The sequence below is a fragment of the Ascaphus truei genome, chromosome 15 (assembly GCF_040206685.1).
Source record: "Ascaphus truei isolate aAscTru1 chromosome 15, aAscTru1.hap1, whole genome shotgun sequence".
Lineage (NCBI taxonomy): Eukaryota > Metazoa > Chordata > Amphibia > Anura > Ascaphidae > Ascaphus > Ascaphus truei.
In genome coordinates this window covers 15,271,627-15,295,487 of record NC_134497.1, presented here as the reverse complement: position 1 = coordinate 15,295,487, position 23,861 = coordinate 15,271,627, and the positions used below count along the sequence as shown (strand labels likewise).

General features: G+C 46.6%; 1 protein-coding gene across 3 annotated transcripts; it reads left to right on the top strand.

The window, feature by feature from the left end:
• The first annotated feature begins 771 nt into the window (after nucleotides 1-771).
• Nucleotides 772-21,528, top strand: LOC142466583 (uncharacterized). Of its 3 annotated transcripts, none has more exons than XM_075571768.1 (4): nucleotides 772-831; nucleotides 8,320-8,402; nucleotides 9,029-9,089; nucleotides 19,337-21,528. In XM_075571768.1, the coding sequence occupies exon 4, from the start codon at nucleotides 19,377-19,379 to the stop codon at nucleotides 20,160-20,162; it is 786 nt and encodes a 261-aa protein (XP_075427883.1). In that variant the 5' UTR covers nucleotides 772-831; nucleotides 8,320-8,402; nucleotides 9,029-9,089; nucleotides 19,337-19,376; the 3' UTR covers nucleotides 20,163-21,528. The 3 variants fall into 3 exon arrangements, with proteins under 3 accessions (XP_075427883.1, XP_075427881.1, XP_075427882.1); XM_075571766.1 differs by having other exon boundaries at nucleotides 777-831; nucleotides 8,306-8,402; XM_075571767.1 differs by lacking the exon at nucleotides 772-831 and adding an exon at nucleotides 6,786-6,847 and having other exon boundaries at nucleotides 8,306-8,402.
• The last annotated feature ends 2,333 nt before the right edge of the window (nucleotides 21,529-23,861 follow it).

Below are 23,861 nucleotides of genomic sequence, written 5' to 3'. Positions count from 1 at the left end.
TTATAAATAATACTACCTATTACGCATTTACATCCCGGGCAACGCCGGGTCTCTCAGCTAGTATATATATATATATATATATATATATATATATATATATATATATTATAGTGGTTGACAAATCACCAAAAAATGTACTCGCCACACAAAAAAATCTACTCGCCACCTAGTACCAAACGTGTGCTGCTTGGGCCAATATTTACTCGCCCGGGGGTTAAATCCACTCGCCCGGGGCACCCACCATAACTTAAATATATATATATATATAGAGTGTGTGTGTGTGTGTGTGTGTGTGTGTGTGTGTGTGTGTGTGTGTGTGTGTGTGTGTGTGTGTGTGTGTGTGTGTGTGTGTGTGTGTGTGTGTGTGTGTGTGTGTGTGTGTGTGTGTGTGTGTGTGTGTGTGTGTGTGTGTGTGTGTGTGTGTGTGTGTGTGTGTGTGTGTGTGTGTGTGTGTGTGTGTGTGTGTGTGTGTGTGTGTGTAATAAAAAAACCTTTGCAGCCTAACCCTCTTTACATATGATAATGTTAACAATGGCCTACCTAAACCCATTTTCCCAGATCTCTCTGGCATCTTCCCTCCTCTTCTCCCAACCCTTAAACTGGAAGCAGCAGAGAATCTCTTCGCCGATTGGCTGCTTGGGCCAGCTAGTCTCCTCCGTTAACCCGCACGGCCATATGGAACTTGTAGTTCTATCCCAGGCGCCCGGCTGTAAATATGGGAGACATTAGAACCACAAGTCCCAGAATCCCACGGGCTCACCGATTTGTCATTGGCCATTTAAATGCCCAGCTCACGTAACTTCTTAACACAAAGGGCTTCAGCTGGCGGAGGTAGGAGAATGGCTTTTAGTGACCGGGTTTGGAGCAGAAAATGTTTCTAAGTTTTGTTTTCATTCTTGACAAACAGATATATACTCTTAGCAGATGAGTATCTGGTTATATTGCTACTTGTATCTGTTATTATTGTATGTCATAGTATATTAATATGTGTAATTGTCATTATTATTTTTGTTACTATTATAGTAATTAGACTGTCATATAATACTGTAATATATTACCCAAATAATGTTACATTTCCTATAGTATTATTTTCTTGTCATTTGCAGTGTGTTTCTAAATGCGTATTATTGTGGTGTTGGGCTGCGCTTATAGTGCCGGCGACAGCGACGTCACGTGACAACAAATGCATTGCTGCGGTCACGTGCGCTTATAGTAAGCGTGGCGCGACGGCGTGGTGGAGCGACGGCTTGATCGCTGGAAGTCATCTCAATTTAAATTTTCCAGCGACTGCAACCTGACGTTACTGGCACTATAAGGCTTAGTCCCCGGGTGTCCTGCATGTATGGGGGGGGGGGGGGGGGGGGGCATTGCGGGTAGGTGAGCGCAGGGGGAAAGTATAGGTTTTTTGTTTACTTGAGCGCCGAGCGGGGACTTGCATATAGCTATATATGTAAGTTAAAAACCGCAAGCGTCACACGCTCAGCGCTAGTGGGGACGCAGCCTTAGCGTATCCTTACTAATTCAAATTTCCCAGCTAGAAAACTGGGCAAAGTTTCTGCTAAATCCCAGTCTGGTTGGTAGGAAAAACATTCCCATTGAAAGCATAGGGATCTTTTTATTTTTGCCATTGATAAATCTGTTGCTGCTTTGCCTCCGTGGTGCAGCCTGGGGTCTTTGATACACACAGCAGCGAGCTTTACTAAGCTCCGCTACGGGTTATCCGTACTGCAGGTGGCTGTACCATATAAAACAGATTAAGCAGCTGCCGAGGGCCCCATTTCTCACCCGCTCCAGCTATAGAGCGTGAAAAGCTCCACTCTGCAGGCGGGAGACATAATGGGGGGGGGGAGGGCGTGTGCGTCTGTGTGCGTCTGGACGTCTGTGTGGATGTCTGGCAGAAATATAAAAGCAGCATGTTACACACCAACAGTTAGTGTTGTGTATATTTCTTTAAAAAAAAAATGGAGAGCGAGTGTCACAAGGAGAAGCAAACACTGCAGAAAATGTAAATTTCAAGAGCTTATAATCATGTAACACAGGACGTTTCCAATATAGACACAATGCAGTCTTGCCATGGGAAAAATGACCCCCCCCCCCCCCCCATATCAGATCCAAAGATCAATGGTGGTTGGGTAATGTGGTAATCTACCATAAGAAATTAGACTTTAACCGTTCTTCAGAGCTTTGAAATGAAATGCACAGAGACCAGGGATTATCTGTATATCATCAGATCGCCTCTCCCCTTCAAAGTTTTCCCACCGGGGCGGTGTACCAGGGACCTCACCCCAATATCACCTCCCATAATGTGCCGATCTGGGGAAAAAAATGATAATATATATAATTTCCACAATACCTGACCACCATTGTTTTATCGGATCTGGGGGGGGGGGGAGGGGGGGAGTCAGCCTTTCCATACAAGGGCCGCGCGCGCACGGCAGGGAGAGGGGGGCCGACAGACAGCGGCGAAGATGAGGAAAATCATCTTTTCGCGTGTGTGTGTGTGTGTGTGTGTGTGTCAATGATTGCAGAACTAAAAGAAAAATATTTATTAAACTTTTTTTTTCTTTAAAAAAATCTTATTTCGGACTTCCTTTCACTCGCACACACACACACACACACACACACACACACACACACACACACACACACACACACACACACACATATACACACATACATTACCTGCAGCTCCCGGCTCTATAGACAGGAAAAGCATGCGGCATGCGCGTTCGCATAGGCACGCACGGCCGCACGCAGTATTTAACAGCCCTAAGTCATAATTATGGGTGAACAAGCACTTTCCTAAAATTCCCATTTTACCCACTGGAAGCTTTTCTAACTCCTAAATGTTTTGTTTTTTTTGTACATATAGTTTTAAGTTTTCGATAGGGTAGAGGGGGAGGGGGGGGTACATAAACGTGGAACCATCACACCAATAACAAATTACAGGCTTGTTTCAAGGCACATAAAACGGCATAGTTGATCATCTTCAACTACCAGTCGACATCATTGGTTAGTCTCTACACGTTTGCAGAAGAATAGGAGTGGTTTTACAGGACTACTTTTTAACAACCTCTACTAAATGTTTTTAATATCTTGTATATAATATTGTAAATTTTCAAAGCGTGCACAATAATTAATATTATTATTATTATTATTCATAACTAGCTGATATACCCGGCGTTGCCCGTGATGTAATGTTCTGCCTCCCCCATCCTCCCTCTCAACTCCCCCCCCCCCTCTTCACAGCTGTTCAGGCTTCCCCCCCTCTCTCTTGACTCTCTCCCCCACCCTCTCTCCTGACTAACTCCCCCCCCCTCTCTCCTTACTGAATACCACCCCCCGCCTGTCCGCTGTGCGCCGCCAACTTACCGGGGGCAGCTGCAGGAGGAAGGGGGTCCCCCCGCCGGGGAGAGAGGGAAGTGAGCGTTGGCGGCTGGGGCAGGAGGGCCGTGCCGCGCTTCCCCTCCGTCCGGGAGCCGGTGGGGGGGAGAGAGAGAGTGACGTCATAGAGCCACCAATCTGATTGGCCAGAGGCTGAGGACCAATCAGATTCACCGCAGCTAGTACCAACCTTTCGATTTTATATATTAAGATAAAAGTAGAGACTGGGTGTTCAGCCTTGTGTAACCAGCAGCCGGATAAATAAAAGACCCGTTTAGTCTCTCTTGCCCTAACCAGCACTCTAAATCCTAATAATCTACTACTAGCTACTAGTCAGCCGGGCAGATAAGATTTGAGCGCAGAACGCAACCTCCCCATGAAAACGTGCAAATGGCGTATGATGTAACTACTACGTCATGGGGGGGGGGAGGGGCCCTGGCGTGCCAGACGCCATGACGGGGTAGTTATGTCATGGGACATCCAAAGGGCTGAAACCATTATTTTGTGTGGAAAAAATATTAACCGGTTTTTCTATTCCGAAAAATCTAAAAATTAGAAGAAAAAGTCTACATAGTTTTTTTTTTTTCCCCCTTTTCTTTTTATTGAGGAGATGGGGGGGGGGGGGGGGCAGGAAGGCTTTGAAAGTCTGGGCTCTCTGGCACCCCAGTTTAAAGTTGGGTGGTCCTGCCAAGCTATCACCACCACCTCCTACTATTAGTGGTGGTTGCACCAGGAGTGTCACCATGTGAGTAGCAGGAGAGGGTGGGAGAGGATACTTTCCCACTCTTGCCCTTAAATCCACCACAACGCAGCAAATTACTCCGTCCTTTCATTTCGCAGTACTGTATATTGACTGATATTGGAGGGTGGGCTGCTGGCACTGGTTCCCCCCTCCAAATGTGTTGTTCAAGCCAGTGTCTTGAGTGCCAGCTACACGAGTGAGGTGGTGTGCACCATGCTGGAAGGGCCTCCGTATGGTGGCACTGGTTGTATTCTTGCTACCTCTGCTATTGTGCCAGTTAAGGAGGAGAAGGGTACAGATAGGAGCTGTGGAGGAAAGGAAGGGTCAGGCCGCAACCGAGGGGCGTAGTAGTATTCATAGCTCTGGTGGTGGCGATGAGGAGGATAGTAGACAGGACACCGTTTCATGAGGGTAAACCACTTCCCTCACTGTAAGATGTCCCCCTCATCCTGTCTATAAAATATTTTAATTTGTCAACCCAGCAAACTGTGCAGGGTTTAGGAGCAATCCACTCGTAGGGGGAAGGAAGTCGCCAACTTTTGTCACTATTGCACCTCCACCGTCCCCACCACCTAGGAGAGCCACCACCAGAGCTTGGAGAAGTCATCGGACAAGGATTGCTCAGGCAGGCAATTGTCTTCAATCAGTGCCATCTCCACGTTCCACATCACCACCAGTAGTGCTACCATTACAGCACGGAGAACATGTGGACAGACGAGGCCTGAGAGTGGGAGAACATGTGGACAGACGAGGCCTGAGAGTGGGAGAACATGTGGACAGACGAGGCCTGAGAGTGGGAGAACATGTGGACAGACGAGGCCTGAGAGTGGGAGAACATGTGGACAGACGAGGCCTGAGAGTGGGAGACCATTGAAGCGTTACTCCTGGCCATAATTTAGCACAGTGCCTATTCAGTGGAGGTGAGAGTGCCTGGGGCAAGAGACCCCCACCGCAACGACAACTACAACTATTGTACAAAGTGTATACTCTATCAAGATCGCAATGAGCGGAAGACCCCTCCCCAAAAGGCAGAACAAAACAGTAATATAGTGAAGTACTAGCTGATATACCCGGCCTTGCCCGTGATGTAATGTTCTGCCTCCCCCATCCTCCCTCTCAACTCCCTTCCCCCCCCCTCTTCACAGCTGTTCAGGCTTCCCCCCTTCTCTCCTGACTTCCCCCCCCCTCTCTCCTGACTCCCTCTCTCCCCCCCCCCCCACTCTCTCCTGACTCCCTCTCTCCCCCCCTCTCTCCTGACTCCCTCTCTCCCCCCCCCCTCTCTCCTGACTCCCTCTCCTGACTCCCTCTCTCTCCTCCCCCCTCTCTCCTGACTCCCTCTCTCTCCCACCCTCTCTCCCCCCCTCTCCTGACTCCCTCTCCTCCCCCCTCTCTCCTGACTCCCTCTCCTCCCCCCTCTCTCCTGACTCCCTCTCCTCCCCCCTCTCTCCTGACTCCCTCTCCTCCCCCTCTCTCCTGACTCCCTCTCCTCCCCCTCTCTCCTGACTCCCTCTCTCCCGACTCCCTCTCCCCCCCCTCTCTCCTGACTCCCTCTCCTCCCCCTCTCTCCTGACTCCCTCTCCCCCCCCTCTCTCCTGACTCCCTCTCCCCCCCTCTCCTGCTAACTCTCCCCCCCTCTCTTTCCTGACTGAATACCACCCCCCGCCTGTCCGCTGTGCGCAGCCATCTTACCAGGGGCAGCTGCAGGAGGAAGGGGGTCTTCCGGAGGCTGCCTGCCCACTGCCTGTCCCCCCGCCGGGGCGGGAGGGAAGTGAGCGTTAGCGGCTGGGGCAGGAGGGCTGCGCCGCGCTTCCCCTCCGTCCGGGAGCCGGTGGGGGGGAGGGAGAGGGAGCCGGGTGACATCATAGAGCCGGGTGACGTCATAGAGCCACCAATCTTTGGCCAGAGGCTGAGGACCAATCAGATTCACCGCAGCTAGTACCAACCTTTCGATTTTATATATTAAGATTTCTCAACCACATTAGTAGTATTATTCATTGATTCTTATGCAGTCACAATGTCTCTTGATTTCATCGATCGAGTTTGCGCTTTAGAGAACCTTCCTGCCAAGACTTTGGTAAACCGAATGAGGTAGTCATTCCCTGATTTTTGTGTTCCCTATAGAGCCTCTCAAGCACTAAAATATAAAATGGTGCCATTGGTGACTGCCACTGATGGTGGTGGGGTACTACCGCCTAGTGGGCGGTGATGGCAGCTCAGGCAGCAGCATGGCTTGTATGTAACTAAGGGGCAATGAGGGCTTTTTCTTTACAATATAGGATATACAGTATAGCATGTCTGAAAAGCGGACTAGTGTTCTGCTAATATGATGAGCACTAGTGCCAGACTGGTTGTGGTGGACACAGCTGCCTGCTGCTCAGAGTGATTGACTATCATGATCATCATCATCACCCAATTCACTGCTGCTACCACCTGCACCACTATCTGATATTCTAGCACCAGTGGTCAAATCCTCATTGCCTCTTCCACCATCAGTCACTTCCCTCCTCTGCTTTTGCCGTTTGTGTACCACCCTCGCTAACACCACACTCCTTTATCTTTAGCATCATTATCTACCTCCTCCATCGCTCTCCATCATGCCTTCTGCCCCCAACTTCTCAGTGTCTTGCTAGAGTCTGTTCATCCTCCACCACTAACTGAGCAAGAGACCAAGAACTGAAGACGCAGTGTATGTCTGGAGAGGGTTTTACATTAGGCCCCTTGGTACGTTGCAGTGACCTTATCCCTTCCAGAAGGTGTAAAATTGACACCATTATGGGTGCCATAGGATACATTCATCTGCAATCCTTCCCTAACATCCATCCATGGATAAATCATTAACTCGCTGTGCACAGTTTGCAGTAAACTAATGTTACCATGTGTAATCTCTACAAGGATTATGCTAACAAGTTTTATATATTGCACTTTTTGCCAGTATTGCACATTTTTTTTGTATATATTTATTATTTAGATATCTTCTATGAAGTTGTAACTTATACTCGCGGAAAAATTAATTTCTTGGTGAATTGTTTGAGTATAATTTATTAGAATTTACATTTATTTATTTTTTGGTCTGAAAAATTGGAAATGCTTAAGTGCTATTTATACCTCCTTTTTCTATGTTATTATGTGATTTTTAAGCACCACATACAAATGTTATTATTGCTCCCATAGAATTAACCCGAGTAGGTTTTTGTCTTCAAGTAACTCACAATAATAACACACGTTTTTGGAGATGGGACTTTCTGCTTTTGGGGTTCATAACAAGAAACTGGAGCGAGAATTTATAAGGCGCTAATTCATATAAATGTTTATACAATATATAAACCACTATGTTAAGGGAACATTATACTGTAGATGGATCAAATGTGACAACCTTTTTAGGAATCCAGAATTGTAGATCTCCGTTCCATTACTGTGTTGCCCTTTTGTATATTAATTACTGTATGACATGACAAATCCTGTTACACCCACTATTTGCCTTTTACCCACAATTGAGGACAGCTGCGTCACCCTAAAATCAAAGATGAAAGGATTCCTTTTCCCTCTACAATTCTCACTAGAAAAAACGCTCTAGAACTGGAATGTTTTGATCTAATCTCTTAAACCATTTTGAGGACCGCATTGTTTCATGCAGTTGGTGATCAAAATCTTTAAGCAACGGAAGACTTTATTAAAGTGCTTGGTACTTTGGCACGTGCGTGTGTGCGTATTTTGTATTCCAGGTGTAGCTTCTGTGATCTCGTAGTGCAATTGATGTGTAACAGAAATACAGTATAATTGAATGTTTTTTTTTTTTATTGAATTATTGATCTAGTCCTGATGAAGGTGTATGCTTACACTGAAACGTTGATATGTAAATAGTGGGGGGTTCTGGGATGGGTGTCCCATTTGCATTGTATACCGTTTGAATTTCGCGGCTGCTGCAATGCTTTGTCACCCAACCAGGTACATGCTGTTTGCAACGAAAGGTGGGCGTCTCCATCTGTATAACTTTATTAAAATATTCCTCCACTTTCAAAATAGCCACATTTCGTATTGTTTATCCAAAATAGAGCTATCGTCCCATATCTTGACAGTAACTGTCTCCATATTGCAATTTGAATGAAAATGACTTGGCGTTTGTCCCAATCTCTTTACCCCGTGTACTAATTATTCTATGTAATGGATTTTGACCATCAGATTATCTCCAACAGCTCCTGTTCCAACCAGCCCAAGATCTTTCGGTGTTCCTCATCCAGTCTAGTCTCTCAGAATAACTCCATGAACTACAACAAAGGTAAGGAAGACATCTATCTTTAATCCTGTCCTAAAAAAAACAAACATTATATTTGTAAAAATATATTAATATTTCAAATATTCAATTTTTATCAACTAATATAGCATTTCCAATAATGAACGTGTACCGTAACATAGTTACGCCTCTGCTAATGAGATATACAACGGACGTTATTTTTTTTTTGCATATAATTAGCTTTGTAGATTTGCGTTGAGCTCAAGGGGGGAAAACACCTGGATCTGGCCCTTTCTTTGCTACTACCTGACTGACATTGAGCACTATTGCCAAGTCTGCTACATAGATGCACTTCTCTATCAAAGTTGTGTGTGCTGAGCTGTGCGACTGAAAGTGCAGTTGTGTTTCACGTGCAGCTGTGTATTAAGTGTGGAGTTAGAAGAAGGGAAGTGCTGTGTACACTAGCAGCAATGATTGAGGCTTGGGGCGTGTACAATGGGTGAATTTATTTTTAATTGTGTGGGAATTGAGTATTTTTTCCTCCTGCCTGTTTGAGCCTGCAGTGGGTGTGGTTTAGTTACTTGCTTGCCTAACACACCTGATTGGTGTGTGCCTGTCTTTAAAACAGAGGCTTCTATCGAAGCGTGTGCTAAACTGTGTCTGAATTGCAGGTGTGTATTAAGTGTGGAGTTGGCACAAGAAGGCGTTGGAACAAGGAAGGTGGGGAACCAGGTACAGTATATTGAAGTACAGTGATTTGTTAGTACGTTCTACTCTATAGTGCAACAATATGCAGGGTTGAGAATGCCACTCGATGCATATCTTGCCACATCTGTGTGCACTTGGAGCAGCTGTTCCCACAGCCGTATGCTTCCTGGATGTGTGAGCGGGTGGTCTCTTTGGAGTCTCCAATTGCTGATCTGAAGAGGCAACTTGCAATATTGAGGGACATTGGCAATCTTGAAAGGCGTTTAGTGCTCACTGAGCAGGCCTGGGGTGCAGAGGGTGGAGCTGTAAGAGCGGACCAGGAAGAGGTAGGTATCTGGGTAACCGGTGGAAGAGGAAGAGGCAGGCCAGTTCCGAGCTGTCCCAACCCAATGGATTTGCCAGATTGGAAGGGAGAGGCTGGGGGAGACTGGTTCCTCTAGCAGCCAGGGGGAATAGTTCCTCCAGCACATGGGGTACTCGGAATACTCTGAACAACGGCTGTGGTAGTAAGTGACTCCATTGAGGGTAGAGTGGGCAATCTATTGCCATGGCCGCATGCACCGAACATCTTTGATGTCTCACGGGGGCTCAGATTTGGCACATTGTAAATATGTTGGGAGGGACTAGGACTGGCATGGTGGCCTTGGTACACATTGGCACCAATGACAACGTTGGAGAAAGTTAGAGTCCAAAAAAATGATTTCAGGGTGCTAGGCCGCAAGCTTAAGGCATGGACCTCCAAGGCAGTATTTTCTAAAATACTACCAGTGCCATGCGCTACCGCAGGAAGGCAGTAGGAGATTAGGGCGGTTAATGCATGGCTAAGAAAGGGGTGTAGGAAAGAGGGTTTGGGGTTTTTAGAGCACTGGGACTCCTTTTCTGAGAGGTGCTATCTTTTATGGTAGGGACGGATTGCACCTCAATGAAGAGGGATCGTCTGTGCTAGGTTTAGAGGAGATTTTTAAACTGATGGAGGGGGAGAAACGTAAGGAACTACACAGAATAGATGGGAATTTGGAAATGGCAAGGGGTCATGGGGGTAAGAAGGGGGGCAAGTGGGACTTTGGCAAGCAGGGAGACATATTAAATATAGATACAGGCATACCCCGCTTTAAGGACACTCACTTTAAGTACACTCGCGAGTAAGTACATATCGCCCAATAGTCAAACGCCAGCTCACGCATGCGCCTGTCAGCACTTCCTGAACAGCAAAGTTGAACTCCCTACCTGCACCGAAGCTGTGCACAAGCGGGGAGACTATAGAGCCTGTTACAAATGCGTTATTTACATCAGTTATTCACGTATATGATGATTGCCGTACAGTACATGCATCGATAAGTGGGGAAAAAGGGAGTGTTTCACTTTAAGTACATTTTCGCTTTACATACATGCTCCGGTCCCATTGCGTACGTTAATGCGGGGTATGCCTGTAATACTAAACATCTAAAGACTAAATCCAATTGATGCAGCTAAAATAGTACAGCCAGAAAAAAAACATAAATGCTTCCTAATGCAAGAAGCCTGGCAGATAAGATGGGGGCGCTTGAATTAATATCTATTTATTAAGAGCATTATGATATTCCAGGCATTACTGAAACATGGTGGGATGAAACTCATGAATGACTGGGCAGTTAAATTACAGGTTTATTCCCTTTTTTCAGAGGGATCGAGCAAATAGAGGTGGTGGAGTATGTTTATGTTAAACTAGATTTAAAACCTATTATAAGGGAAGCTGTTTTATGGAGAGTGATGACAAAGTAGAGATCTTGTGGATAGAAATTAGCAGTAGAGGTACAAAAAGAAAAAGGAAGTACATAGAAAATGTTTGTAGCGATATGCTATAAACCACGAAATATCTGGCATTGAGGAAGCCAACATACTGTTGCAAATGGAGAAGGCATCAAAACTGGGTCATGTTTGCATAATGGGTGATTTTAATTATCCAGACATAGACTGGAGCAATGAGATTAGCGTTACAACTGAAGGAAACAAGTTTTTGGGGGTGCTAAGACTATTATATGACCCAAGTTTATTGAGGAACCAACCAGGGGAGGGGGCATTACTAGATTTTGTTAATATCATCAAAGAATGTAGAAGCGATAAATTATCAAAAACCACATCACCTGGGTTCAACCAAGACTTGAGTTTAGAAAGGCAACTTTTCATAAACTGCGGAATAATCTACAAGGAATAAAATGGGATGATATGTTGTGTAGGGGGAAAATGTGTAAGATAAATGGGCAGTACAAAAACAAAGAGGGGGGGTTGCTCAACTAGGCTGCTAGAATCTGACCTGCAGTGTTGGTGTAAATACTCAAGAAATACTGTGGTGATTTGTATAGTGGGTGCAAAGCGGTGAATATGGTATCAATGTGAAAAGGGCGATACTCCTCAACGAAATTCACTTAAATAAAACTTGGCATTTAATTATATAAAGTAAAACCCTATATCACCAAAACAAGGAGCTTAAAATAATTCCCACTAAAATACGTGGGAGTCCGGGGTAGTGTACAGTGAGAACGATCCCTCCATTTGGATAGGGTTAATGTGTCTGGTGCTGCAAACCCCATGGAAGGTATAGTCCCTGTGGGGGTTAGGAACAATCATGTGAGTAAAAGCAGGCTAGAGTGGGACAAACACTACATAGCCAGCTCAGTGTGATAGGACTGCAGTGCATAAGGAGTTCATGGAACAAGGTAACTGTTGTCTGCAGTCAGTGCTCTAAATGACTCTCTCGCACTGAGAGACCCTAGAGAGAGCACATTAATCATGGGTTAGAACAAGTCGCAGAAGGTTAACACCGTACGCACAGCATAGCCAGCTCCATATCATCACTGCGGCTGCAATAAATGCGGCTGCAGAAGGAAGTTAATAAAACCTAGTGGCTGCTATCCAGTTCTAGTCTGCTTAGAATCACTGACATTCCCAGCCAGCTCTGCCTGTCATTCATTAATCACTGTAATATCCCCAGCTTAATCTCACTCTAAGAGCGTTCACAACATCGCAAATAAGGACGTACCCGACAGCTGTTCCACTCCTGCTAAGGAGCATCTCGTTATTGCGGCTTAAAACATCGTCAGAGAAGCACACCTATCCGTGTATACCCTTGGGTCGTAAATATAAAAAACTGTTCTAAACCACAGTGGCTAAATAAACAGGTAGGGGAGGAAATGGACAAGAAGAGGAAGGCGTTTAGATTCTTTAAGTCAGAAGGGACGGAGGCATCGTATCAGAATGATAAGGAATGTAACAAAAGTTGCAAAAGGGCAATTAAATTAGCAAAAATGGATAATGAAAAAAGGATTGCAATAGAAAGGAAGATGAACCCTAAAAAGTTCTTTAAGTACCTTAATAACAAAAAATGAGAAAAGAAAATATAGGACCCTTTCAGTGTGAGATGGGTAGGCAGATTATTGGAGATAAGGAAAAAGCAGAGATATTAAACACATTCTTTGCCTCTGGGTTTACCAGGGAAGAATCAATTGCAAAAATAGTGCCACAACCTCTGTATTAACGAACAATTGGGTAACTGAGGAAGAGGTGCATAGGCGGCTTCATAAAATTAAAGTAAATAAGGCACCTGGCCCCCGATGGCATACATCCAAGAGTTCTTAATGAGCAAAGTTAAGTAATAGCCAAACAATTACATTTTAATATTCATAGACTCCATTTCCACAGGCACAGTACCACAAGATTGGAATAAAGCAGACTTGGTGCTTGTATTAAAGTGAGCTAGATCACAGCCAGGGAATTACATACCTGTAAGCCTGACATTTAATAGTGGAGAAGCTACTTTAAGGTTTAGTATGGGATAATATTCAGGAATACCTAATGAATAAAACAAAATTACATAGTAGATGAGGTAGGAAAAAAAAACATACATGCATCAAGTTCAACCTATGCTACATTTAGATGACATATAGGATAAAGTATATCTGTACTTACAGTATATTATTAATCCAGAGGAAGGCAAACCAAAAATGCCAGTGAAATATCATCTGATAAGGGGAAAAATAAATTCCTTCCTGACTCCAAATATTGGCAATCGGATTACTGCCTGGATTAGCATCCTTCCCATGTTTACTTATTTGGTATATCCCTGTATACCTTTCCTTTCTAAAAAGATGTTCAACCTATTTTTGAACATATCTATTGTATCTGCCATCAGTCTCCATGGGTAATGACCCACACTGTAACTGCCCTTACTGTAAAGAACCCTTTCCTTTGTTGCTGGTGAAATCTCTTTTCCTCCAACCTTAAGGGATGGCCCAGAGTCCTTTGTACTGTCCTTGGGATGAATAGTTCTTTTGAAAGCTCCTTCTGTTGTCCTCGAATATATTTTTATATAGTTATTATATCCCCTCTTAGACGCCTCTTTTCTAATGAATGTAAACAAATCTAATTTAGCTAGCCTCTCATAAATCAGATTATCCATTCCCTTTATTAATTTGGTGGCTCTTCTCTGCACTCTTTCTAGTTCCATAATGTATTTTCTAAGGAGTGGTGCCCAAAAATTGTACTCCATATTCAAGGTGTGGTCTTACTAATGCTTTGTAAAGGGGCATAATTATGTTTACTTCCCTTCCATCCATTGCCCGTTTAATGCAAGATAAGATCTTGTTTGCCTTTTGCAGCTACTGCACAAGCACTACTAAAACCTTCTCCATCAAGGATTCTCCTAATTTATCCCCCATTTAATTTGTAAGTAGCCTGTTTATTCTTGCTTCCCAAATGCATAACTTTACATTTATCTGTATTAAACCTCATCTGCCATTTACCTGCCCAAGTTTCCAGTCTCCAAGTCCTTCTGGAGAGAAATTACATCCTGCTTTGATACTACTACCTTATACAATTTAGTGTCAAAGATGGACACTATGCCAACCTCAAGGTCATTAATAAACAAGTTAAAAAGCAGGGGTCCCAGTACCGATCCCTGAGGTACTCCACTCACAATTTTAGCCCAACCTGAAAAAGTTCAATTTATCTCTGTCTATTCTTCAACCAGTTTTCAATCCGGGTGCAAATATTTTTACCAAGTAATTTGCTTTATTTTGTACACCAACTTCTTGTGTGGAACCGTATCAAAAGCCTTTACAAAATCTAAGTAGACCACCTCAACTGCATTACCTTGCCTCCTCAAAGAAATTAACGAGGTTATTAGTTTGGCATGACCTATCTTATACTATATTAGTGAAAGCACTGTATGTTTGCCTGCCTGCCTGCCTGCATGCATGCCTGCCTGCTGGATGTCCGGTGTCCCTAGCGGCAATCTCATTGGTCCCTTGGCCCGCCCGCCCCCGCACACCTCTCATTGGCCTCACACACTCACACCACCCCCTTGGCCCGCCCCCCACACCTCTCATTGGCCTGAGGCGGAGTGACGGGCCAAAGGTCCAAAAAAAAAAAAAAAACACACACACACACACACACACACACACACACACACACACCCCTCTCTCCCCTCTCCAAATCACCTTTTCCCCCTCCCCAGCGGCATCACCTCTTCCCCCTCCCCAGCGGCATCACCTCTTCCCCCTCCCCAGCGGCATCACCTCTTCCCCCTCCCCAGCGGCATCACCTCTTCCCCCTCCCCAGCGGCATCACCTCTTCCCCCTCCCCAGCGGCATCACCTCTTCCCCCTCCCCAGCGGCATCACCTCTTCCCCCTCCCCAGCGGCATCACCTCTTCCCCCTCCCCAGCGGCATCACCTCTCCCCGCTCCAAATCACCTCTCCCCGCTCCAAATCACCCCTCCCCCCTCCCCGCTCCAAATCACCCCTCCCCCCTCCCCGCTCCAAATCACCCCTCCCCCCTCCCCGCTCCAAATCACCTCGCTTCCCGCAGCTGCCACGCGGCGCGTAAGATGGCGGACCCCCTTCCTCCCTCGCGGCGCCGAGTCAGACGGTGGCGGCGCCCGGAAGTACAGGTAGGTGTCGCTCCCCACCTCCGGCGCCAAACGGAACTGAGAAAGGGCGCATCAACTGAGGTGTGTGTGTGTGTGTGTGTGTGTGTGTGTGTGTGTGTGTGTGTGTGTCACTGTCCACTGCCCCCCCCTCCTATCCACTGCCCCCCCCTCCTGTCCACTGCGTCCCCCCTCCTGTCCACTGCGTCCCCCCTCCTGTCCACTGCGTCCCCCCTCCTGTCCACTGCGTCCCCCCTCCTGTCCCCCATCCTGTCCCCCCTCCTGTCCACTGCCCCCCCTCCTGTCCACCCTCCTGTCCACTGCCCCCCCCCTCCTGTCCACTGCCCCCCCCCCTGTCCACTGCCCCCTCCCTCCTGTCCACTGCCCCCCCCTCTCCTGTCCACTGCCCCCCCCTCCTGTCCACTGCCCCCCCCTCCTGTCCACTGCCCCCCCCTCCTGTCCACTGCCCCCCCCTCCTGTCCACTGCCCCCCCCTCCTGTCCACTGCCCCCCCCTCCTGTCCACTGCCCCCCCCCCCTCCTGTCCACTGCCCCCCCCCCCTCCTGTCCACTGCCCCCCCCCCTCCTGTCCACTGCCCCCCCCCCCTCCTGTCCACTGCCCCCCCCCCCTCCTGTCCACTGCAGGAAATGCAGGGGGAGGAATCCATGGCTTTGAGGCGCCCCCCCCCTCCCTTTGACGCCCCCCCCCCTCCCTTTGACGCCCCCCCCCCTCCCTTTGACGCCCCCCCCCCTCCCTTTGACGCCCCCCCCCCTCCCTTTGACGCCCCCCCCCCTCCCTTTGACGCCCCCCCCCCTCCCTTTGACGCCCCCCCCCCCTCCCTTTGACGCTCTCCCTTTGACGCCCCCCCCTCTCCCTTTGACGCCCCCCCCCTCTCCCTTTGACGCCCCCCCCCTCTCCCTTTGACGCCCCCCCCCTCTCCCTTTGACGCCCCCCCCCTCTCCCTTTGACGCCCCCCCCCTCTCCCTTTGACGCCCCCCCCCTCTCCCTTTGACGCCCCCCCCCCTCTCCCTTTGACGCCCCCCCCCTCTCCCTTTGACGCCCCCCCCCCCTCCCTTTGACGCCCCCCCCCCCTCCCTTTGACGCCCCCCCCCTCTCCCTTTGACGCCCCCCCCCTCTCCCTTTGACGCCCCCCCCCTCTCCCTTTGACGCCCCCCCCTCTCCCTTTGACGCCCCCCCCTCTCCCTTTGACGCCCCCCCCTCTCCCTTTGACGCCCCCCCCCTCCCTTTGACGCCCCCCCCCCCCCCTTTGACGCCCCCCCCCTCCCTTTGACGCCCCCCCCCCTCCCTTTGACGCCCCCCCCCCTCCCTTTGACGCCCCCCCCCCCTCCCTTTGACGCCCCCCCCCCTCCCTTTGACGCCCCCCCCCCTCCCTTTGACGCCCCCCCCCCTCCCTTTGACGCCCCCCCCCCTCCCTTTGACGCCCCCCCCCCCTCCCTTTGACGCCCCCCCCCCCCTCCCTTTGACGCCCCCCCCCCCCTCCCTTTGACGCCCCCCCCCCCCCTCCCTTTGACGCCCCCCCCCCCCTCCCTTTGACGCCCCCCCTCCCTTTGACGCCCCCCCCCTCCCTTTGACGCTCTCCCTTTGACGCCCCCCCCCCCTCCCTTTGACGCCCCCCCCCCTCCCTTTGACGCCCCCCCCCCTCCCTTTGACGCCCCCCCCCCTCCCTTTGACGCCCCCCCCCTCCCTTTGACGCCCCCCCCCCCTCCCTTTGACGCCCCCCCCCCTCCCTTTGACGCCCCCCCCCCTCCCTTTGACGCCCCCCCCCCTCCCTTTGACGCCCCCCCCCTGCCTTTGACGCCCCGCGCGCACACACTGACTGACTGCCGCACGCACGCACACACTGACTGACGCGCACACAAAGCCTGACTGACGCACGCACACACTGACTGAGGCACACACTGACTGTGTGTGCGTCAGTCAGTCTGTGTGTGTTTGTGTTTCTGCCTCAGACTCACTGACGCGCGAGCAAACACACAGTGACTGACGCACACACGCTACATGAAGCTGTAAAGGAGGGAGGGAGGGGGGGGACTGGATTGATGTGAATGGGGGACAAACAGAGAGAGGGGGGAGGAGAGAGAGGAACGGGAACATTACATCCCGGGCAACGCCGGGTCTCTCAGCTAGTCCGTAATAAATCCATGCTGACTGACAATTTTTTGTTTTCCATTAGGTATTCCTGAATATTATCCAGTACTAAACCTTCAAGTAGCTTCCCCGTGTTCCACATGAAGGATAGGTCATGCAAAACTAACCTAGTGACTCGATGGGGGTATCAAGTTGCTGTGAAGAGTTGATAGTGTGCGTTGAGCCCCACCCTGTGTTGCCATGGGGATAGTGATGTCAGAAGGTATATAAAAGATAGGGGGAAGGGTCTGGAGGTGAGGTTCCCAGAGGACAAGAGGAGAGGAGCTATGGGGAGAGTACATTGGGATGTTCATAAAGTAATAGCACAGACCAGGTTTCCCTGGTTTATTATGTTGTAGATGGGGTCAATGCCGTTTTAAGTTGGGATGTACGAAGAAGGCTAATGGAGTCCAACATATCTAAAAGATGGGAAAAGCCACGCCACAGAGGGCCTCAGGAAAGAGGGCTCCCGGGTGTCGGCGGATCGGCTCTAACCGCGGATCCGCATTAATATTCCTGTCTGTGTGTATGGAAGTGGCAGGTCCCAAACAGGCCAAAGGATTCCCGTGTAGGCCTAGTGTAACTGGGGTAATACATACTGGACACCAAACAAGCTCCTATTAAACCCCCAAAATACCCACAACATATATATAAGCATATGAGTGTCAGAGGAGTGCTACTGAGCATGGCAATATGCATTAAAACCAGAGACATAACATAAAACACAGACAAAGCTCAGTTTTTAGCACATCTAGTGAGACTCATACACGGTACAGTGCCTAAATATATATGGATAAATATCTAATAAGTAAATGGTCTTTTAGTTTGACATTTTTGGCCAAAATTGTTGTAAGCCCCTGAGCCAACGCCAAGGCAGACCACATATCAGGGGTCCCTAACGCTAATATAAATTCTTAATAACCTGTTTAATAACAGGAAGAATGACCATTTACTTATTAGATATTTATCCATATATATTTAGGCACTGTACCGTGTATGAGTCTCACTAGATGTGCTAAAAACTGAGCTTTGTCTGTGTTTTATGTTATGTCTCTGGTTTTAGTAACTGGGGTAATACCAATGATGATCTCGAAGCAACAAAGGGGGGCCGGCTCCCACACAAGTAAAGCATCCAAGTCAACGTAACGTCATTTGAGTGTTAAAGAGTGTACACCAATGTAAGCCCCATATTGATGTATGTCTGTTATAAAACTAGTACAACGTTGTCACGTGCCTGTGAGCGGTCCCCGTGTCTAGGGACACGAATAAAAGACAGTTGTACTACAACAGTTCCTGGCGCCCAGTATTTTTCATCTTTGCTACATCATCGCCCAGCCGCCTGAGTCAAGGTAACCCCATGCTGAGAGCCAAACACCGTGCACTTATTAGTTTCTTTGAGGAGGTAAGTAGGAATTGAGACCAGGGTAATGCAGTAAAGTTGTGAGGGGAGTACCTCAGAGATCGGTACTGGGACCCCTGCTTTTTAACTTGTTTATTAATGACCTTGAGGTTGGCATCGAGAGCAAAGTCTCCATCTTTGCTGATGATACTAAATTGTGTAAGGTAGTAGAATCAGAGCAGGATGTAATTGCTCTCCCAGAAGGACTTGGAGAGACTGGAAACGTGGGCAGGTAAACGGCAGATGAGGTTTAATACAGATACATGTAAGGTTATGCAGTTGGGATGCAAGAATAAACTGGCGACTTACATCTACATTTTCCCCATTTAATGTGTATCTTTAATGCATCCACTATGATCGTAAGTCATTGTGAGGACTACTGATTTAGTGACGTGATGCAGGCATGCAATTTAAGGGTTTGAAGTGGGTACTTAGCTGCCGGGGCACTGTAAGACACTGGGCACCCACAGGTCCCAGAATAGGTAACAGGTGCTCCAGAAGAAGCCGGGGCACGGACTTAATCGCAACAATTTATTTAAGCCAAAATTCCAACGTTTCGGCAGGGTGACACTCTTTGTCAAGGTGAGTGGAATGACAACTGGATATGGTCATCTACAGTAATGTTTCCAGCATGGGTACCGTGTTCTGTTCAATAATTATTTGGCGTCATAGAAAAACTTTTTTTTATTTATATTTTCAGCCAAGACGATACATGTAAAAAAAAAAAAAAAACAGTCTACTAATAAATTACAACAAAATACTGGAATGTGCTTAAGTAGTAATCATTACGCTGTGGATAAATCCTGTTTTCTTATTCTTTATAGCATAAGAATCCATCAATTTTGAATTCCATCAGACGGCACGATGGACGACTGCGATACTGCTTCCCACAGTGAGCTGGGAGGGAACTGCAGGAACGCGACTAAACCAGGGAGGAAACTGAGAAACTCGGCAAGAACCTCGTCCACTGGGACCAAATCATATGTAACAGACAGTGCCGGCACCACCCATGTCAATCATCAAGTAGAGCACAAGGGGGCAAAATACATTAAAACAATCAGCAAAGGTAGCCAAACGGCATTAAGGATGCACCAGAACCTAGAGGTACCAGAGTTTAGGTGCAAGGCAGCTGAGGAAAACGTAGAAGAAAAACCCATTTATAAAGCTCATGACAGATCCCACATGCAAGAAAAGCCGTTCGCGTGTGTTGTGTGCGACAAAAAGTTTACGCAGAGATCTAATCTTGTCGCGCACCTTCGAGTCCATACGGGGTTAAAACCATACGTGTGCACAGAATGTGGTAAGAGCTTTAGCACCAGCTCCAATGCGGTGACACATCAGAGAGTCCACACCGGAGAGAGGCCATATAGTTGTATAGACTGTGGGAAGAGTTTCAGCATCAGCTCGAATCTTGTGACGCACCAGCGAGTTCACACGGGAGAGAGACCCTACGTCTGCACGGAATGCGGCAAAAGCTTCACGCACCGCTCCAACCTGGTCATACACCAGCGAGCGCACTCCGGGGAGAAGCCGTACGGCTGCCTCGAATGCGGCAAAAGCTTTACTCACAGCTCGCACCTTGTCGCACACCAAAAAACCCACTCGCACGAGTGGCTCCATTCCTCAACGGAGGAGGAGGAGAAGGCTTAGCGCAAGCTTGGTGAATCTGGGCCCAGAAATGTTTGCTATTGGATGGAACATTGTCTACTGAACACCACAGGCTCACTCTTCAAAGGCACAGTAAGAACCTGCTAGATGTGTTCAATGTGCTATTCCTTTATAATAAACAGCCATGATCATACAGGAGGAGCAGGGGTTTCGTAACCGGAGCGAGGGCAGTACGTAGCAGGAAATGCATGAGATGTTGCCACGTCCCACCTGTATAATGGTACCCTCCATTGGTTGTTTCTAATGGAAGTGCGCTGTGATGTTACTTCCAGTTTGTTGCTAGCCAGTCTTTTAAGCCGTGTCGTATCCTATGACTGTGCACAAGTGTTTGTTGGAAGTCTCCAAAACACCTCAACATTGTAGTGCCAATGCCATATACTTATGTAATTAAACATTGATTGGTTCAATATATTCAGTATGTTGAGAAGCTGGTTAATGCACAGTGAAATATGCATAAACTTCCATGAACCGAATCCATTGTTAACTGCATGTTATCCTGTTTCTTGCCATATTAAAGGGGCCGATGGGAGAACGTTGTATACGCATGGAAAGACACACATCTGCTTACATAATATATTTCAGTTGTGATTATATATGCATAGTTATATATATTTTTTTTGTCCCCCCCTTCAAAATCTTACGATATAATCAGAACATGAACAACAACAAGTTACCCTCCTTTAAAATACCCCTTTGCATGGCTTTATTCATCAGCATGGTAATTACAAGTTTGAAAGTAATAAACACTTAAAATGTACAAGTTTAGTTCGTAGTCTGCATAGTAAATAGTTCTTTTTACAACAATAAAGTGTTAACATTGGTCATTTTTGTTTTTACACACCACACACACCACACACACACTCCCGTGCTAAAGTAGCTTTGAAGATGAGCGCCATGGCTCATTAGATAAAGCATTTAGCTGTCCGTTACCCTGCCATGCATGAAATGTTCCCTGTGCTACTGAAATGACCAGCAGTATCATTAGCAAAACTGCTGAAGTAGACACATTCTGTTCTAAATTCTAGACATTAGCAGAATAATAGCAAAGCAAATGTAACGTTTATATCAAACAGAGCTACACCCGGGATCCTGTGTATTGGGTTTGAGTCTAAAAAAAGACAAGTTGTACCGTGGATTTTGGTTTTTGACGAAACTCGCAAGAAGATTTTGCACGCTGGAGAAAAATGTGAGTGGTGCAAAAAAAGCAGAACATTATCCGGAACCCCTGGTTTTGCCCCCTATGTAAGTGTGCCAACTTGCAACCCACGTAGCAAAAATCACGATTAATAATTAGAGATGGGTCAGATGGTGGTATCACTGCCATTTATCAACAGATACGGGTGTTAAATAAAAATTATTGGAACTAATAGACCGCTCAGATTCCCTAAGTCATATAAAATTGAAATACATAAGCCAATAGGTAATTGTGTTGACTTTAATGCAACTTCAACTGATTGATTCACCGTTAAGTATTCTATATTCTGATAGAGTAGGACTGGAGACCGGGTAGATGGTGAGATATCTCTGATAATCTATATAGTTATTCATCAAGTCGGAGCTATTTGTACTTGTAGTTAATCCAACTGCAACTGGATTACTGTTTGATTTCCAGCGCTGTTTGTATCAAGTGTAGAGTTAGACCAGATATATTTTTAAGCCTAAACAGGTTTTTACGCTATTAGTAGCTAATACGGCATTCTTAAAGTGAGAAGGGACGGGGGCATCTTATCAGACTTATAAGGAATGTAACAAAAGTTGCAAAAGGGCAATCACATGAGCAAAAATGAATAATGATAAAAGGGATTGCATTAGAAAATAAGGTCAACCCAACAAAAAAATGAGAAAAGGAAAATATAGGGCCCTTTCAGTGTGAGATGGGCAGGCAGATTATTGGAGAGAAGGAACAAGCAGAGGTATTAAACAAATTCTTTGCCTCTGTTTTTACCAGGGAAGAATCGATCGCAATAGTAGTGCCGCAGGAGGAAGCCACAACCTCCATATTAATGAACAATTGGTTAACTGAGGAAGAAGTTCATAGGCGCTGTGATAAAATTAAAGTTAATAAGGCACCTGGCCCCGATGGCATACATCTAAGAGTTCTTAAGGAGTTAAGTTCAGTAATAGCCAAACTATTAACAATATTTGCACGTGAATTGAAAATGGTTGAAGGCTAGACAACAGAGAGTTGTTGTACATGGAACTTTTTCACGTTGGGCTAAAGTTGAGTAGAGTACCTCAGGGATTGGTACTGGGACCCCTGCTTTTTAACTTGTTTATTAAAGCTGCAGTTCAGTCTTTTTTTTAATTTTTATTTATTTTTTTACTTCAATAGTTTCATGTGGGCAATCTCTAATTACCTAAAGAACTGTATAGCTGCAGGTCAATTCGTTCTCCATGTATTGATCGGCGAAATTTGGTGACATAATTAGTGAAGGGATCTGTTTATATTCTGCTTGTCTGTCAGTGGAAGCTCATGAATATTCATGATCACTCCTGCACTGACATGTGCTAGAGGGAGGGCAGGGCTGACAAAGGGGTGTGCCAGGGCTTGTGACAGGACATGAAGGGGCAGTGCCTTAGCAAATGCTTGTTAAAATAGAATACAAGAAAATTGGTCTTTCAAGGTTGTTTTTTTAAAAACAGAAAATGCTAAAAGTATTTTTTCTTACTACAGAACTGATTTATTAAAAAAAACCACACATGCAGGATATTGACTGAACTGCAGCTTTAATGACCTTGAGGTTGGCATCGAGAGCAAAGTCTCCATCTTTGCTGATGACACTAAATTGTGTAAGGTAGAATCAGAGCAGCATGTAATTTCTTTCAGAAGGACTTGGATAGACTGGAAATGTGGGCTGGTAAATGACAGATGCCGTTTAATACAGATAAATGTATGGTTATCCATTTGGAAAACCAGAAATAAACAGCAAATTACAAATTAAATGGGGATCAATTAAGAGAAACCTTTAGGAGTGCTTGTAGACAGCAGGCTTAGCAATAGTGCCCAAAGTCATGCAGTAGCTGCCAAGGCAAACAAGATCTTATCTTGCATTAAACGGTCAATGGATGGAAGGGAAGTAACCATAATTATGCCCCTATAAAAAGCATTAGTAAGAACACACCTTGAATATGGAGTACAAGTTTGGGCACCACTCCATAGACAATACATTATGGAACTAGAGAGAGTGCAGAGAAGAGCCACCAAATTAATAAAGGGAATGGATAATATGATTTGAGGAAAGGCTAGCAAAATTAGATTTGTATACATTAGAAAAGAGGCGATATGATAACTATATACAAATATATTCGGGGACAATAGACGCAGCTTTCAAAAGAACTATTCATCCCAAGCGACAAACGACAGTGTCATCCCTTAAGGTTGGAGGAAAAAAGATTTCACCAGCAACAAAGGAAAGGTAAGGGCAGTTACAGTGTGGGATTCATTACCCATGGAGACTGTGATGGCAGATGCAATAGATTTGTTCAAAAAAAGGTTGGACATCTTTTTAGAAAGGAAAGGTATACAGGAATATACCAAATAAGTAAACATGGGAAGGACGTTGATCCAGGGAGTAATCTGATTGCCAATATTTGGAGTCAGGAAGGAATGTATTTTCCCCCTTATGAGATATCATTAGATGATGTGTCACTGGGGTTTGTGTTTGTTTCCCCTGGATTAAT